The sequence below is a fragment of the Dictyostelium discoideum genome (genome assembly GCF_000004695.1).
Source record: "Dictyostelium discoideum AX4 chromosome 5 chromosome, whole genome shotgun sequence".
Lineage (NCBI taxonomy): Eukaryota > Evosea > Eumycetozoa > Dictyosteliales > Dictyosteliaceae > Dictyostelium > Dictyostelium discoideum.
The window spans coordinates 4,999,923-5,017,163 of record NC_007091.3 but is presented as its reverse complement, the minus strand read 5'-3'; the positions used below and the strand labels follow the sequence as shown (position 1 = coordinate 5,017,163).

Here is a 17,241-nt window from a genome sequence, read left to right as displayed (position 1 = left end):
AAAAAAATAATGATAATAATAAATAAATAATTATTTACACACAATAAATTTAAAATTTTATTTTTATAAAAATAATTAAATATTAAATTATTATAAAAATTATTATTAATATTAATGTTATTATTAAATATGATAAAGAATTAAAATTAAAATTTGAAAAAGATGATGATGATGCAACTTTAAAATGACCATTTGTAGTATTGAATAATGTGAGTTTACATTTTCTATTTGTACAAACTCCAACTGGTAACATTTTATCAATACAAAATGTTCCAAGACATTCACTTTCTTCTGGGCAATTTCTATAAGAACATGATGATGGATTTTGTGAAAATAAATCTGTACAATTGGTTTTATAATAACATTCTAAAAATTTATTTATTGAAGCTTTACAATAACTACCAAAAAAGTTATAAGACCCTTTTGGTATACAATATCCAACACCAGAATGGGAACTATCACATTTACACATTTCATAATAATTACAATCAGCTTGTGTTATACATGATTTTGATGTATTACTTGGTTGAATTGTACAATTACCCATTAATGATCCTGGATTCAATGGTTTACACTTTATTTTTTTTTTTAAAAAAAAATAATTAGTACATTTATAATCCTCTTTTTTTTTTTTTTTAATAAATTAAAAGTTTACTACAAACCCATTGATATAAATTCCAATCACAATTTATAAGTTTACTAGTTAAACAAGGTGAACCTTCAATTTGTTTTTTACAAATTCCAATTGAAGAAATCATAAATGATTTTGGTGCACATAATAAGTTTTGATCATTACAAGAGAATTGTTTAAATAAAAAACATTCACCTTCTTTTAAGGTTGTAACTACACATTGTCTTGTATCTCTATTACATATTGAATCATTATTACAACTAAAATCAGTCAAACATCCAAGTGATGGTGTTGAACATTTACCATTAATACATTCTAAACTATTTAAACAATCTGAATTTCTTTTACATTTATCACCAAATTCGGCAAAAAATGAATGTTGACAAGTTTTTTTAATTTTTAAATTCACTTTTGTCGTTAAATTTTTATGATAATATCCTTTAAAATTATTTATATTATTAATATCATTATTATCATTATTATTATCATCATCATTATCACTATTATCATTATTATCATTATTATTATTATCATTATTATTTTGATCAATAACACATGTTGTACCTAATATACAATCAAAACTTGAATTACAATCATTTCCAATACCAAGACTAGGTACACAAGTACTGTTTAAGCATCTATCTTCAACATAACATTGAAATCCACTATAATGAGTATCATTACCACATGGCTCTCCCAACTCTGAACATATTTTTAATGAACATGCTAAATCGGTAGTTGGTCGCTCTTTGCTGTGGTGCGAACATGAAACTGTCGAGATATTTTTTATTAATTTAAAAAAAAAAATTAAAAATAGAAAATACTTTGAAATAGAATCTGCTGGCATTTCCACTCCAAAAAAAAAAAAAAAGAAAAAAAAAAATTTAAAAAAAAAAAAAAAAAAAAAAAATTAATTAAAAAAAATTATATCTAACTAATTTAAACAGTAGTACTATTACACAATCACATTTTTTTTTTTTTTTTTTTTGAATTTTTTTTTTTTTTTTTTTTTTTTTAAATTATAAACTATTTTTAAAAATACACTTGTTTAAATTGGGGTTTTTTTTTTTTTTTTTTTTTAAAAATTAATTAATTTAAATTAATTAATTTTTTTTTTTTTTTTAAACCGAAAAAAAAATATCAAAATCAATTGGAAAAAAAAAAAAATTTTAAAATTTTTCTCATATAAAACTAAACAATTTTACAAGATAGTTTTTGATTTTAAAATGATCACTAATTAAAATGAAATTACTCTCTTTAGATTCATAATTGAATTTTCTATCAAAAATTTGCTTTTGGGATTTAAACCACTAAGTTTTAATATTAAAGTGTGTGGTTTTGTTTCGGTAATAATATTTTTAATTTTTTTTTTTTTCAATTTTAGAAATTCAGTGGAAATTTAAAAAAAAAAAAAAATCAAAAATGATAAATGATAGCATGTGATTTTTATTTTAAAATAAAAAAAAAAAAAAAAATTAAAATTAAAAAAAAAAAAAAAAAAAAAAGAAAAAAAAAAAAACAAAAATCATTTACATTAATTAATTAATTAAAAAAATTAAAAAAAAAATAAAAATAATAATAAAAATAATAATAGCGAAAATAATAATAAAATAATAATAGTAATAATAGCAATTTTTTTTTCAATTTTTTTTTCAATTTTTTATTTTAAGAAATAATTTGTATTAAAAAGGTAAAACTAAAAATAAAAAAAACCCTTTTTTAGAAACTTTTTGTATATCATATGGGATTTGATAAATTTTATTTTCGCCTCGTAAAAAAAAAAAAAAAAAACAAAAACAAACAAATAAATAAATTATAATAAAATAAAATAATTATATCTATTCAAAATACTTTGGGTGATGATAAAAATTGACAATAAGAACAAAAATTATATAAATTATTAACAATTTTAACAATATTTGTTATAATAATATTTTTTTTTATTTTTTTTTATTTTTTTTTTTTTTTCATTTTTATATAAATAAATTAAAAAATAAAATAAAAAAAAAATAAAATATGTATATTGTCTATAAATATATTAATATAAAAAATAATAAAAAATAATAATAGTAGAAATAATAATAATAATAATAATAGTAATAATAATATATCTATTTATAAACTATATATTTTCAAGTGATATCACCAATTGAGGTTTTGTTTCTTTTTTTATATTTTTTTATTATTTTTTTTTTTTTTTTTACAAATTATACACTCAATTTGCATCAACATGTAGTGTCGACATAATTGTATTAAATAATTAAATTGGTATTTTCTTTTTATTTTTATTTTTTATTTCTTTCTTTTTTTAAACACCAAAAAAAAAAATAAAAAAATAAAAAAAAAAAAAATTAATTATAAACATGCGTGAAAATTAATATCTCATTCATTAAAGGTTAATATATCTTTCTTATGTGTGGTGGGTTTATTTATCAATTATCAATTTATTTATTTATTTATTTATTAAAATTATTTATTATTTTTTTAATAATATAATAGTTATTCGCCCGCATTATTTTTTTGCAAATTATTTTGTTTTTATACAAATATTAATTATGATAGAACCACACCCACTCTATATCTCTCTCTCACACATTCCAAAAAACACAACTTACCACCACATCACACTTTTGAATGAATATCCAATAATTTAAAAAAAGAGTTTGTTATTATCATTTATGTCGATCAATTATATTATTAATAAAAAAAAAAAATAAAAATAAAAAAAATAAAAATAATAATAATAAAAATAAAAATAAAAATAAAAATAAATAAAAAAAAAAATAATAATAAAAATAATAATAATAATAATAACTCCTTCAATTTTTGACAATGTATCTAACCACATATCACATAGTATTTCTAAAAAAAAAAAAAAACTCTCATTAAAAAAAAAAAAAAAAAAAAAAACACTTTCTTCGTTCAAAAATGAATTTAAATTTTATTTATTATTGTTGTTATTTTTATCATCATCAAATATCATAATTTTTACATTCTTTTATTTATTTATTATTATTATTATTTTAATTTAAATTTTATTTAAATTTATTTATTTTTTCAATTTCAATATCATTATTTAATTAATATCATTTTGATATTAATGATAAAAGATCACATATAAGCACATACCACACAACACACAAAACACACACTCACACACACACATACACACACACATACACACACTATGCATATATATTTATAAATTAATATATTTAGCTCTACACACAAAAATAAAATAAAAAAAATTTATGAATATAATAATAACAGATTGAGAGTGTTTTATTAATTTTCTAAATTAATTAAATTAAAAATTATTCTAGTTAATAATAATAATATTATTATTTTTTTTTTTTATTATTTTTTTTTTTTTTTAATTATTATTATGTTAATGCAAATCAAAACAATTACCACACATCAAAATCAATTGTTAATATCACACACACCCCAACTCACCACAATTAACCAACTCTCACAAGTTAAACGAAATTAAACAAACAAAAAAAAAAAAAAAAAAAAAAAAAAAAAAAATACACACAAAAAGCTTTTTTTTTTTTTTTTTTTATTTTTTTTTTTCTTTTTTTTTTTTTTTTTATAAATATTAATTTTGTTGGATAGTAATAATAAATATAATAAATATAATAAATAATTGTTTTTAGTTTTTTTTTTTTTTTTTATTTATTTTTTTTCTCTTCACCTATGCCACATAAAATAAATTAAATACAACATTTTTATATCTTTTTTTTTTTTTTTTATTATTTTATTTTCCAAAAAAAAAAATATTTATATATTCACAATACTCTTTCAAAGCACTGCCAAAAAAGTAATAAAATTTTAATATTTATTGTGGATTTTTTTGGTCCTAATATTTTTAATTTTTATTTTCTTATTTTTTTTTTTTTTTTTTTTTTTTTTTAGTGATAATATTTTAAATATATACGAAACACCTTTTAAATTTATTTTTTTAAAAAAAAAAAAATAGCAACAACAATAGTAATAAATTCTTTTTGATTTCACTTTTTTTATTTTTTTATTTTTTTCATATATATTTATTAATAGCTATATTAATTAATGCATTTATTAAATCTCCTGTCCATTAATTAAACCAAGTTCTCCCTTAAGGGAATTTCTAATTGGGTGGAAAAAAAAAAAAAGAAAAACTAAATAAACCCCACCCAAGAGATTTTTTTTGGTTTTTTTTCCCTAACAAAAGTGGTGTTTAAATATTACCAACTATTTTATTTATTTAATTTTTAATTTTTAATTAATTTTAAAATTTTTTTTTTTTTTAAACAAATAAAATTATTATCCAATAAATTGTTTTAATTTTTATTTGTTTGTTTTTTTTTTTTTTTTTTTTTTTAACACCCATATGCTTATTATATATATATTAAAAAAAAAAAAAAAAAAAAAAACTAATACTTTAAAGAATAAAGATTTTTTTTTTTTTTTTTTTTATTCTATTTTCTTTCTTTCATTTTATATTATTTCTTTATATTGTTTTTTTATTTTTTGGGCCCATTGTTACTTGGATATTTAAATTAATAAATTAATAAACTAATAAATACATACTTATAGCCCTTTTTTTTATTTTTTATTTTTTTTTATTATCATTATTAATCAGATAAATAAAATTAACAAATTAAATAATTTTAAAATCAATATTATTTTCTAAAAGATGGCATCAATTGTTATGAAATCCCAACATTCACTTGGTTATCCAAATATAGGCAATATTAATAGATCAGATTATGATTCTTATGAACAACAATACAATAATCCAACAGGATCAAAACAATATAATAATAATAATAATAATAACACAAATACAAATGAAATAAATAATGGGACGAATACAAATTTAAATCCAAACAATATGTATGGAATGTATAATAATAATAATAATAATAATAATAATAATAATAATAATAATAATAATAATAATAATAATAATAATAGTAATAACAATAACAATAATAATAATAATAATAATATTAATAATAATAATAATAATAATAATAATAATAATAATAATAATAATAATAATAATCAACATCTTTCACAATCCCAACAATTATCACCAACACCATATTCAAGTAATAGTTTTTCAAAACTTTTATCAAGATCAACAAATGATTTAATGTTGGATCAAGATGATCCATCAAAAAAGAAAAGAAAGAGAACATCACCAGACCAACTTAAATTACTGGAGAAAATTTTCATGGCTCATCAACATCCAAATCTTAATCTTAGAAGTCAATTGGCCGTTGAATTACATATGACTGCTAGATCCGTTCAAATTTGGTTCCAAAATCGTAGAGCTAAAGCCAGAAATATGGAATTTAAACCACAATTATCACATGGTGGCTCTGATTTAATCTATAATGCATTGGGTTCACAAAATGGTATGAATTCAATGGGTGGTGGTGGTGGTAATGGTGGTGGTAATGGTGGTGGTGGAATGAATGGTATTAATAATATATTAAATGGAAATCATAATAGAAATCTAAATAAATATATACCACATGGTGGTAATTCAATTAATGGTAATATGGGTGGTGGTGGTGGTGGCGGTGGTGGTTCACATAATCATCATCACCATAATCATAATCATAATCATCACAATCACAATCATAATCATAATCATAATCAACCATTAAGTAATGGTGATTGTGGTGAAAAGTTTTCAGTTGCATCTGCTTGGAATAAAATATTATTACATCCAAATAATATTGATTTCTTAATTCGTTATAATCCAGACGATCCAAACTCAATTGATGTTAATGCACGTGATAGTAAAGGTTTATCATTACTCTTTACAGCAGCATTCTTGGGCTATGAATATCAAGTTAGAAGATTAATTGAAAGTGGTGCAAATCCAAATATCAAAGATAACCAAGGTAATACACCATTAATTGCCGCATCAGTTTTGGGTAATCAACCAATTGTTGAACTCTTATTAGAACATAGAGCCGACCCAAATCTAGTGAATGACGAGGGTGTTTCTCCATTGTTTTCAGCTTGCAAAGGTGGCCATCTTCAAATTGCTTCATCATTATTGGATCATGATGCTGAAGTATCTGTAAAAACAAAAATAAATGGCGAGACACCATTACACATTGCCTCATTGAAAGGTTTCGAGAAAATTTGTAAACTTTTAATTGAAACCGAAGCAAAGGCCTCTGTCATTGATTCAAACAATCGTACACCACTCCATCATGCTTGTATCATGGGTTATTTCTCAATTGCCAAGCTTTTAATTTGTAATGGTGCCGATATGAATGCCATTGACATTGATGGTCATACACCATTACACACTTCATCCCTAATGGGTCATGATCTTATCACTCGTTTACTCTTGGAAAATGGTGCTGATCCAAATATTCAAGATTCTGAAGGTTATACACCAATTCATTATGCTGTTAGAGAATCTAGAATTGAAACTGTTAAATTCTTAATTAAATTTAATTCAAAATTAAATATAAAGGTAATTATAACAAAATTTTATTATTATTAATTTAAATATTTTAAATATTTTTAAAAATATATTAATTTATTTTTTTTTTTTTTTCAAAAAAAAAGACAAAGAATGGTCAAAATTTAATTCATTTATCAGTACAATTTGCAAGTTTAATGATGGGACAAATGATATTTGAAAGTAAGGGATGTGAAATTGCTGCTGATGATTCCGATGACCAAGGTTACACTCCATTATATTTAGCAGCCAAAGCTGGAAAAACAAATTTTGTAAAATATCTATTATCAAAAGGTGCTTCAAAGAAAATTGCTTTAGAAAAATTAATTCAAGAAAATCAAGATAAAGAAATTATACAAATGTTAGAATCAACTGTAACTAAATCGTCAAATAATAATAATAGTAATAGTAATATAAATAATATAAATAATATAAATAATATAAATAATATAAATAGTCAACCAAATACAAATAGCGATAATAATAATAATAATAATAATAATAACTTTAATGAAAATTATTCCAATGGAAATAACGAACAATCACAACCACCAGGTAATAAATTTGAGGAAGATGATGAAGATGACTTTTATGATAGAGTTTATAAGAAATCATATACAAATAGAATCATTAGTAATTCTTTTTCATATCAACAAAAACTTAATAGTGGAAATGGAATTTCCGTAAACAGTGGTAATTTGGAAGATTAGTTTTTATTTTTTTTTTTGGAAATTTAATTGAAAAAAAAAAAAAAAAAAAAAATAAGATAAGATCAAAACAAAAAAAAAAAAAACAAAAAAAAAAAAAAAACACAACAAAAAAAAAAAAAAAACAAATAAAAAAATAAAATTTTTGTGAATAATAAACTTTTTTTTTAAAATCTTTTCTTTTTTTTATTTTTATTATTTATTATTATATTATATTATTATAATCATGGGTTTTGAAAAAAAAAATATCTTGATTTTAAAAAAGGGTATCTCACTTTTTGTTTCCATATTTTTTTTTTTTTTTTTTTTTTATTTTTATTAATTATACTAACTGCAATTTTTTTTTTCTTTTTTATAGCACCATTTCTTTTTTTTAATTTCATATAAACCCTTACAACCCAACTCCCAAAAAAAAAAAAAAAAAAACATTGTTTTACAAAAACACAAAACAGGAAGGTTACATGTTGAAGATTTTTTTTTTTTTTTAAATTTTTTTCCTTTTTTTTTTTTTTTTTTTTTTTTTTTTTTTTTTTTTTTCATTCAAAAAAAAAAAAAAAAATTCTATTTAAAAATACAATCAAAAATTTTAAATTGTAATATTATAAAATGAATTATTTAGTATTAATATTAGTATCACTTGTATCAATTTATTTCTTATTTATTAAAAATGTAATTATTTTTTTCTATCTTTCTTTCAAAAAAAAAAAAAAATATTAATTATTAATTCTTTTTTTTTATTTTTAGCAAGATAGAAAAAAAAAAATAAATAGTAAAATTCCAGGTCCAAAAGGATTTTTATTTGGTAATTTAATAGAATTAGCAAGAACTAAAAAGAATTTACATTTAAAATATTTGGAGTGGTTTGAAAAGTATGGACCGGTTTTTAGAGTTTCTATTGGTTCATTAGAGACTGTTGTTCTAACTGGTTATCCAATATTGAGGGAAGCATTCATTGATAATTCTGATACTTTTACAAGTAGATTTCAAAGAGAGAATGCTAGATCGATTAATGGATATAAAGGATTAATCAATTCCAATGGTGATTATCATAAAAATTTAAAATCTGTAATACTTTCAGAAATGACTGCAACTAAAATTAAAAAAATGGAGTCTCACATTAACCAAGAATCAAAAAGGTTATGTGAATTATTAGATCAACATGCTAAACAGGGTACTCCATTCACAATGAATAAATATTTAAATTTATTTTCAATTAATATCATTCTCAGATTCTTATTTGGTGTGAATTACCCATACACTGAATTGGATGATGGCAGTTCATCAATCATTCAAGTGATTCAACAATTTTTAAAACTTGTTAGTCAACCCTCCATTACAACTTATTTTCCAATTTTATCACCATTTATGAATGATAGATCAAAAGAGTTTTATGATATTCATAAGTTACTTTCAAATCATATTATAAATTTAATTGAAAGATATAAAGATTCAAAGCAACATCAACAACAAGAGCAAGAGCCAATTGACGGTGCCACTGAGCCTACTGTTACAATTTTAGATAAATTATTAATTGAAGTTGAAAATAATAGAATCACTCAAAATGCTTTAATTAGTATTTGTATTGATGTTTTAATTGCAGGAACTGATACAGTTGGTCAAACCTTATCATTTGCAATTGTGGCACTTGTTAATAATGCAGAGATTCAAGAGAAATTAAGTAGAAATATCATTGACTCAATGGAGAAGGGTGATAATCATTATTCGTATAGTAAATATCGTAATGGAATTCCATATTTGGCATTGGTTGTTAAAGAAGTTTTTAGAATGTATCCAGCTGGTATTTTAGGTTTACCTCATATGACTTCTGAGGATTGTGAGATTCAAGGTCATAAAATTGCAAAGGGTACTCAAATCATTCAAAATATTTACTCTACTCATCGTAGTGAATCTTTTTGGCCAAATCCAAATAATTTCATACCAGAAAGACATATTCAAAATGATGTTTCTAAAAGTGTTCATTTCGCTGTTGGTACTAGAAATTGTATGGGTATGAGTTTAAGTGAGGCTGAAGTTCATACTGCTATGGCTGAATTATTTGGTAATTTCAAATTTACAAATCCATCAAATATACCACTCAATGATCAAGGAACTTTTTCTGTTGCTTTAAATTGTCCTGATTTCTTTGTAAAAATTGAAAGAAGAAATTAAATTAAAAAAAATTTAAAAAAAAAATAAAAAAAATAATATAAAAAAAATAAATAAATAAATAAATAATAAAATTGTAGATAAAAATTGTTTAAAAAAAAAAAAAAAATTATATCATTTTAAAAAAAAAAAAGTTTTTTTTTTTTTTTTTTTTTTGTTTAATTTAAAAATGATATAATTTTATTTATTTTCACTACGAATATAGTATAAAAAATAGGGCACTCCAAAATACACAAAATAAAATAAAAAAAAAATGAATGTAATCATTGTTTTTTTAAATTTTTTTTTTTTTTAAAATTTAGTTTTTTAGTAATTGTTTTTTTTATTTTTTTAGGAACAACGAGAGAGAGTATATATATTATTTAAAAAAATCTATTTTTAAAAAAAAAAAAAGATTTTTTAAAAAAAAAAAAAAAAATAGATTTTTTAAAAAAAAAAAAAAAAAAAAATAGATTTGATTGGATTAGTATTTTTTTATTTTTTTTTTTTTTATCAATACAAATATATCTTTTTTCAAAATTTTGATCTGTTTTTTTTTTTTTTTTTTTTTCAATTTTTTTAAAGGAAAACCATACAAGATTGGGAAAATAAAATTAAAAAAAAATAAATAGGTTTTTTTTTTTTTTTATTAAAATGTTTTTTTTCAAAGCATGATTTGCAAACAAAAAAGATATTTTGGAAAAAATTTGTTTTTGCCAAAATAAAAATTTTAAAATTTTTTAAAAAAAAAGGCTTTTTTATTTTTGAAAAAAAAAAAAAATTGTTTTTTTTTTTTTTTTTTTTTTCCCAACTGTTGCTTGCACATTGTCTTTTTTTTTTTTTTTTTTTTTTTTCCTTCCTTCTTATCCATTTATCTATTAAATTATATTTATATCATTTATTTTTATTTTTTTTATAAATTTTCATTTTTTAATTTTTTTAGTTTTGCAAATCATTTGAAAAAAAAAAAATAAAATAAAAAATAAAAAAAAAAAAATAAAAAAAAATAAAAAAAAACAAAAAAAAAAATAAAAATAAAAAAAAGTAAAAATCTTTTTGGAAACAGTGTTTGATTTTTCACACACAACCAAAATATAACCACCCCTAAATAATCACACAATTAATTACAACTTTTTTTTTTTTTTTTTTTTTCCCCTTACATATATTTTTTTTTTTTTTTTTTTTTAATCATCCATCTCTCTCTCTTTAAATTTTTAATAATAATAATTTTAAAAAGAAGAAAAAAAAAAAGAAGAATAAAAAAAACAAAAAAAAAAACTATAAAAATATTTAATTAAAGGTCAATGCCATGGGAGACATTATAATTAATGTTTTTGGATTGGTTGATAAAAGGTTAAATAGATTGAAAGGATTAAAAGCCAACACATTTCAAGATTATGAATCATTATTATCTCAATATAGAAAAATTGTTGAAATTTTAAATAATGCAAAAAGGCTATTAAAAAAAGATCCAGATGATCAAAATGTAATATCAACCAATTTATCACAACTAAATATTCGTTTAGAATTGGTAGAGAAAGAAGTAGCCTTTATTAAAAATAAAATTGATAAACAAGAGTATGATAATACAGTAGAAACAACTATATTTTCACCTGCAAATTCTCAAAGTCCAATACTGTTTCCTTCTTCCTCCTCCTCCTCACCAATTACAACTTCACCAACAATATTTTCATCAACATTAACAACAACTACAATTACTCCACCACAAACACCTTTACAACAAAGTACATCATCATCGTCATCATCATCAGGTGGTGATCAATCCCCAATTTTCACTTCAAATATTATTAAAAATGATACTCAAATTGATCCATTAGTAAATCAAATATTAGAGAGCAATAATAATAATAATAATAAATCAACTACTACTACTAATACTACTAGTAGTGAATCAAATAATTCAAATCAACAAAATACACCACCACCACTTAAACCATTTGTTGATGATGCTTCAATTATTAAAAATAATAACACCAATAATAATAACACCAATAATAATAATGGTAGTTTTTCACCAAATATTAAAAAGTCAACAAAGAATCAAGCAGTTCCACCTCATAATGTTAGTAATAATAAACCACCATCACCTCAGTTATCATCTACTGTATCAAGTAAAGCACATATTGTAATTGATAAACCAACAGGAAAACAACAACAACAACAACAACAAACACAAAAAGAAGATTCAAATTTAACAGTAAAACAAAAGAGTGAAAAGATTACACAAATGTTAAGAGAACAACATTATTTAGGTAATAAAGCGCCATCATCATACAATCCAAATGAAATTACATTCTCATATAAGGAGGAGATGTTAAAAAATATTTTAAATAATACTGATATAAATAATCTTGAAGAAGAGGAGGTAAAAGAAAAAGAAGATAGTTTCTCTTTATCACCACAATTACCTTCAAAAAAAACAACAAATTCATCATCATCACCATCACCATCATCAACACCAACTTCGCCACAACATTCAACAATAACCATTTCAAAAGAAAAGGTTAATAGTCCAAAAGTGCAACTTGATACAAATGCACCACAAAAAACCTTTGTTGAGCCTTTACAATTATCAGACCTAACAACAACAACAACTCCAACTACTCCTCCAACTACTCCTCCTCCTCCTCCAACTGCAACAACAGCAACAGCAAATCCAACAGTAATTGAAATTGAAAAAATATCATCACCAATTCAAGTTGAACAAGTAGAAAAAGTGACAAAAGAAGAATCAAAAGTAATAATTGATAATCAATTCAAAGGAACTGAAGATATTAAAATTAAAGTTATAAAAGAAGAAGATATTCAACAACAAGTAATCCTAAAATCTACAAATGATTCAGAGAATAGCATGCTTAAATATGAAGAAACTACAACAACAACAACAACCACTACAACCAAGAGAATAATATCTAATTCACCTTTATCATTATCTACATCATCATTAATTAATAATGTTGAGGATATTAATAGCAATAATAACAATAGTAGTAATAATAATGGTAATGATAATAATAATGGTAATAATAATAATAATAATAATACATCAACACCAATAGTATTGAATAAAACAATGATATCTAAAATTCAAAAGGAAGAAACTTCTAATAGTATCATTAATAACAATAATAGTAATAGTAATAATAATAAATTATCACAATCATTATCAGCATCATCATTAGTTGATACATTTTTATTACGTCATAGATTTGGTACATCTACAGAGAGTTTATCAATTTCTCAATCTATTCAACCTTACTTTTCATCAGAATCATTAATATCATCATCATTACCAAATAGTGCTAATAATATATTGAGTAATAGTTTCAATTCATTATCATCTTCAAATAATAGTAATGCTAGTAATAATAGTAGTAGTAGCGGTAATACATCGATTACAATTGGTGGATTTAAGAGTTCACAACAAAAAATTTCTCAAAAATTAAAATTAGCAAAACAAAATCCAATTAGAAAACAATCTGATACTAAAATTGGTCATGCAAGAAGTAATAGTAATAATATAATTCGTAGATCTGATTATGATTTAAATAATAGTAATAGTAGTAATAATAGTAATAGTAATAATAATAATAATAATAATAATAATAATAATAACAATATTAGTACAAGTCTTGGTTCACTTTCTTTTTCAAATAATAATATACCATTTAATTCAAATAATAGTAATAATAGTAATAGTAATATTATAAATGGTAATAATCTTAGTGTGAATGATAGTGGTGAAAGTACTTCATCTTCACCTTATAGTCAAACTTCATCTTCACCTCAAACTTATGCCAACAACAATAATAGTAATAGTAATAGTAATAGTAATAATAATTTAAATCAAAATGTAACATCAGAAATTTTAATTAATAGTAGTAATAAAAGTAATAGTAGTAATAGTATAAATAGTGATTATAATAGAAATAATAATAATAATAATAATAATAATAATAATAATAATAATAATAATAATAATAATAATAATAATAATAATAATAATAATAATAATAATAATAATAATAATAATAATAATAATAATAAACTCATTGGACAAGGTGAAAGATTAGCATTATTACAATCATTATTAAAATCAGAAGAATTAACTAATAATGCAGAGAGTAAAGTTATTGATGAAATCAATAAAATTACAAGACAAAAATCTCAAGAGTTATATCAATTAGTTTGGGAAGTTAGACATTTGGATAAATCAATTGCTCATATATTAAATAATAGATTACAAATTTCTGATATCTCTGATATTGGTTTATTTCCTGATCCATTAAAAGAAAATGATAATAGTAATAATAATACCCCATTATCAAATTTAAATAATTCAAATAATAAAAACTCAACATCACCAACATTATCATCATCAACACAATCACCAAATATAGTAAATAAAACAACAAAAGCATCATCAATTGATCAATCAACAGTAATTGAATTATCAAGAGAATTAAAATTTACATTAGAAAGATTAGTAGTATTATTAAGAACTGAACCATCAATTTTAAGAGATACATTAAATAGAGCGGGATATTTAGGATCAGATATGGATAGTTCATTTAAATCATCACATACAGATTTATCACAAGCAATTGTATTCTCATTGTTTGGTAATTGTTTTACAGCAATCGATGAAAAGTTATTACTTTTAACAATTAAATCAATAACAGAGATTGAATTTAGAATTTCAAGTGATAAAAGAAATTTTGGAATTCATGAACCATTTAGTTTCACTCTGTTATCAACTTATTTAAATTATACTTATGGTAAACCATATATGATTAGTGTATTGAAAGATTTAGTTGTTTCAATCATTCAAGATCATAATTTAAATTTAGAGAATGATCCACAAAAGAAGGCGATGTTGGCATCCATTGGTATAGTGGATGACGATGATGACGATAGTGGTCTACCAGTGATTGACCAACAGATATTGTTACAACAATTCTCGGGTGAATTCTTGCGTCGAGTTTGTGCATTGTCAAGCTCAATACCGTATGCATTGAGATGGATTAGTAAAGTTGTCATTGAGCTATGGCGTCAACATGTTAAACAACAGAGAAAACCCGATTTTGTGCCATCAGAGATTTCCAAGGTTAGAGATAAACAAGAGGAACGTGAATTTATAATTAGATTAATCTTTGAAAACTTTTTCATACCTGCTATAATCAGACCTGACCATTATGGTGTTTTATCAGGTTTGACAATTAGTCAAAAGTCACGTCATAATTTAATTCAAATTGCAAAGATGGTATTAGACTTTTTAAGAAATCCTTCAACAATTCCAAAATGGTTAAATCATCATGAAGGTATGGAATTGGAACAAATTTTAGATGAATATTTCATTGATCTAATAACAGTTGAAGAACCTGAACATTATTATCATCGTCCAATCTTTGAATTAGAATTGGGTCAAAGTTTATTAGTATCATCAACTGATCTTTTCATAATTTTAGAATTAATTTATCATAATAGACCAAATAATATTTCTGATACAAATCAATTAACAAATGATCAATTATTATTTTCAAATTCAACTATAAATTCAAATACTACCAACAATACATCATCAGCAGCAGCAAATGATTATTTTAATCATGAAGAAGAGATTTCATTACAAAATGAAGTTGTTGAAATGATTAAAACTGTACAACCAGCATCACAACTTCAAGAAGGTATGAAATTTTTAGTTATAAATGTTGTATCAAAGAAACAAGCAAGTACAATCAATGGTGATAATAGTAAAATCTTTCAAACTGCATCTGCTCATTCATTGAAATTAGCAAAAGCAAATTTAACATTGGCATTAAGTGTTTTAAATTTTATTTGTGGTTATAGTCAATCAACTAATATTTGTGAACTATTGCTAATGCAATGTGGTAGAAATAGATCAATGGAATTAAATATTTTAGAAGCACAAATTGAAGAGACAATTAGATCACTTTGGGCATTACCTGAAACTCAAAAACAAGATGATTACAAATCACTATTGGATACAATGTTTGACGATTTCTATAAACGTGATAAGAAAAGAAATTTAGAGAAACAATTAAAAGTACTCTACTTGGATCAATTACAGCGTCATAGTGCTCAAATCGCTGCTCAAAAGAAAATCAATATCGAATTCCTAACTCATCAAAAGTTTCGTCAATTTCGTGATAAAACATATGCACGTTTACAAACTGAGTTTGTTGGTTCGTTCATGTCAAGATTTAATAATGACACTGGTTATTGTTCTTGTGTACCTACACTCGATAGTTCAATCATTTGTTCAACTTGTTCAGAGAAATCTAAAACAATCAAATCTTTTATACAAAGAGCTAAAAATGAAATGACAAATTCACCTTGGTGGAATATGTCAAATACTACCGATGATGAATTTTCAATTGCTACAAATACTTTGGAAAGAAATTTATTGACCCAAATTTATAATTTCACTTTTAATATCTCCAAAGAGGATTTAACATTTTCAAAAGATTTAATTTCAAAATTCTCTTCCATAGATCATGGTTTATTGATCGCTGAGAAATATTCAAGTCAAGCACCTTGGGAATTGGCTCAACAAGAGATTAAAAAAATTAATCTTTATAAATCACCACAAGATAAAATGAAATGTATCATTGACACTTGGAATATCATTTTCAACTATACTAAACCATTTGGTAGTAGTGGTCCTGATGACTTTTTACCAATTATGGGTTACGTTATCATTAAAGCTAGACCTGAAAATATACTTTCAAATATTCAATATATTGAACTTTACTCTGAGCTAAATGATGATTCTGAAATTTGGTTTATGAATTTAAAATCTTCAATTGAAATCGTTAAAGAAGTCTTAAAAGATGCAAAGAATAAAGGTTGGAGAAAAGGTATAGTTAGTTCAACAACTCAAAGAATGGAAAATATGAGAAAAGAAATTAAAAAGAAAGAAAAAGAAAAATTAAAATCTTATAGAATGTCAATTGTAAATTTAGAAACAAATAGTGTTGGTACACCAACAAGTCCACCAAAATTGTAATTAAAAAATTTATTTAAAAATTAAAATTAAAAAAAAAAAATCAAAAAAATCAAAAAAATCAAAACAATTATTTTATATAAAATAATAATAATAACCAAACCAACAAAAATTAATTTATTATATAATAAAACAAACAGATTTATTTATTAAAATCGTTTTTTTTTTTATTTTTTTTTTTAATTTTATTTTTATTATTGTCACTTTTTTTTATTTTTTTAAATTAATAAATAAA

General features: G+C 21.9%; 4 protein-coding genes across 4 annotated transcripts; 3 read left to right on the top strand and 1 right to left on the bottom strand.

Moving 5' to 3' along the window:
• Nucleotides 1-82: 82 nt before the first annotated feature.
• DDB_G0291119 (hypothetical protein) lies at nucleotides 83-1,478 on the bottom strand (the record flags this gene model as incomplete). Its single annotated transcript, XM_630294.1, has 2 exons — nucleotides 83-574; nucleotides 663-1,478. The coding sequence occupies 2 exons, from the start codon at nucleotides 1,476-1,478 to the stop codon at nucleotides 83-85; spliced, it is 1,308 nt and encodes a 435-aa protein (XP_635386.1).
• A 3,831-nt stretch (nucleotides 1,479-5,309) lies between these two features.
• On the top strand, nucleotides 5,310-7,816 carry warA (homeodomain containing protein; the record flags this gene model as incomplete). The annotated part of the gene is made up of 2 exons (XM_630316.1): nucleotides 5,310-7,118; nucleotides 7,214-7,816. The coding sequence occupies 2 exons, from the start codon at nucleotides 5,310-5,312 to the stop codon at nucleotides 7,814-7,816; spliced, it is 2,412 nt and encodes an 803-aa protein (XP_635408.1).
• A 603-nt stretch (nucleotides 7,817-8,419) lies between these two features.
• CYP513C1 (cytochrome P450 family protein) lies at nucleotides 8,420-9,982 on the top strand (the record flags this gene model as incomplete). The annotated part of the gene is made up of 2 exons (XM_630315.1): nucleotides 8,420-8,482; nucleotides 8,558-9,982. 2 exons carry the CDS (start codon nucleotides 8,420-8,422, stop codon nucleotides 9,980-9,982), a joined length of 1,488 nt encoding a protein of 495 aa, XP_635407.1.
• A 250-nt stretch (nucleotides 9,983-10,232) lies between these two features.
• On the top strand, nucleotides 10,233-17,009 carry DDB_G0291115 (RasGTPase-activating protein; the record flags this gene model as incomplete). Its single annotated transcript, XM_630314.1, has 2 exons — nucleotides 10,233-10,238; nucleotides 11,259-17,009. 2 exons carry the CDS (start codon nucleotides 10,233-10,235, stop codon nucleotides 17,007-17,009), a joined length of 5,757 nt encoding a protein of 1,918 aa, XP_635406.1.
• Nucleotides 17,010-17,241: the final 232 nt, after the last annotated feature.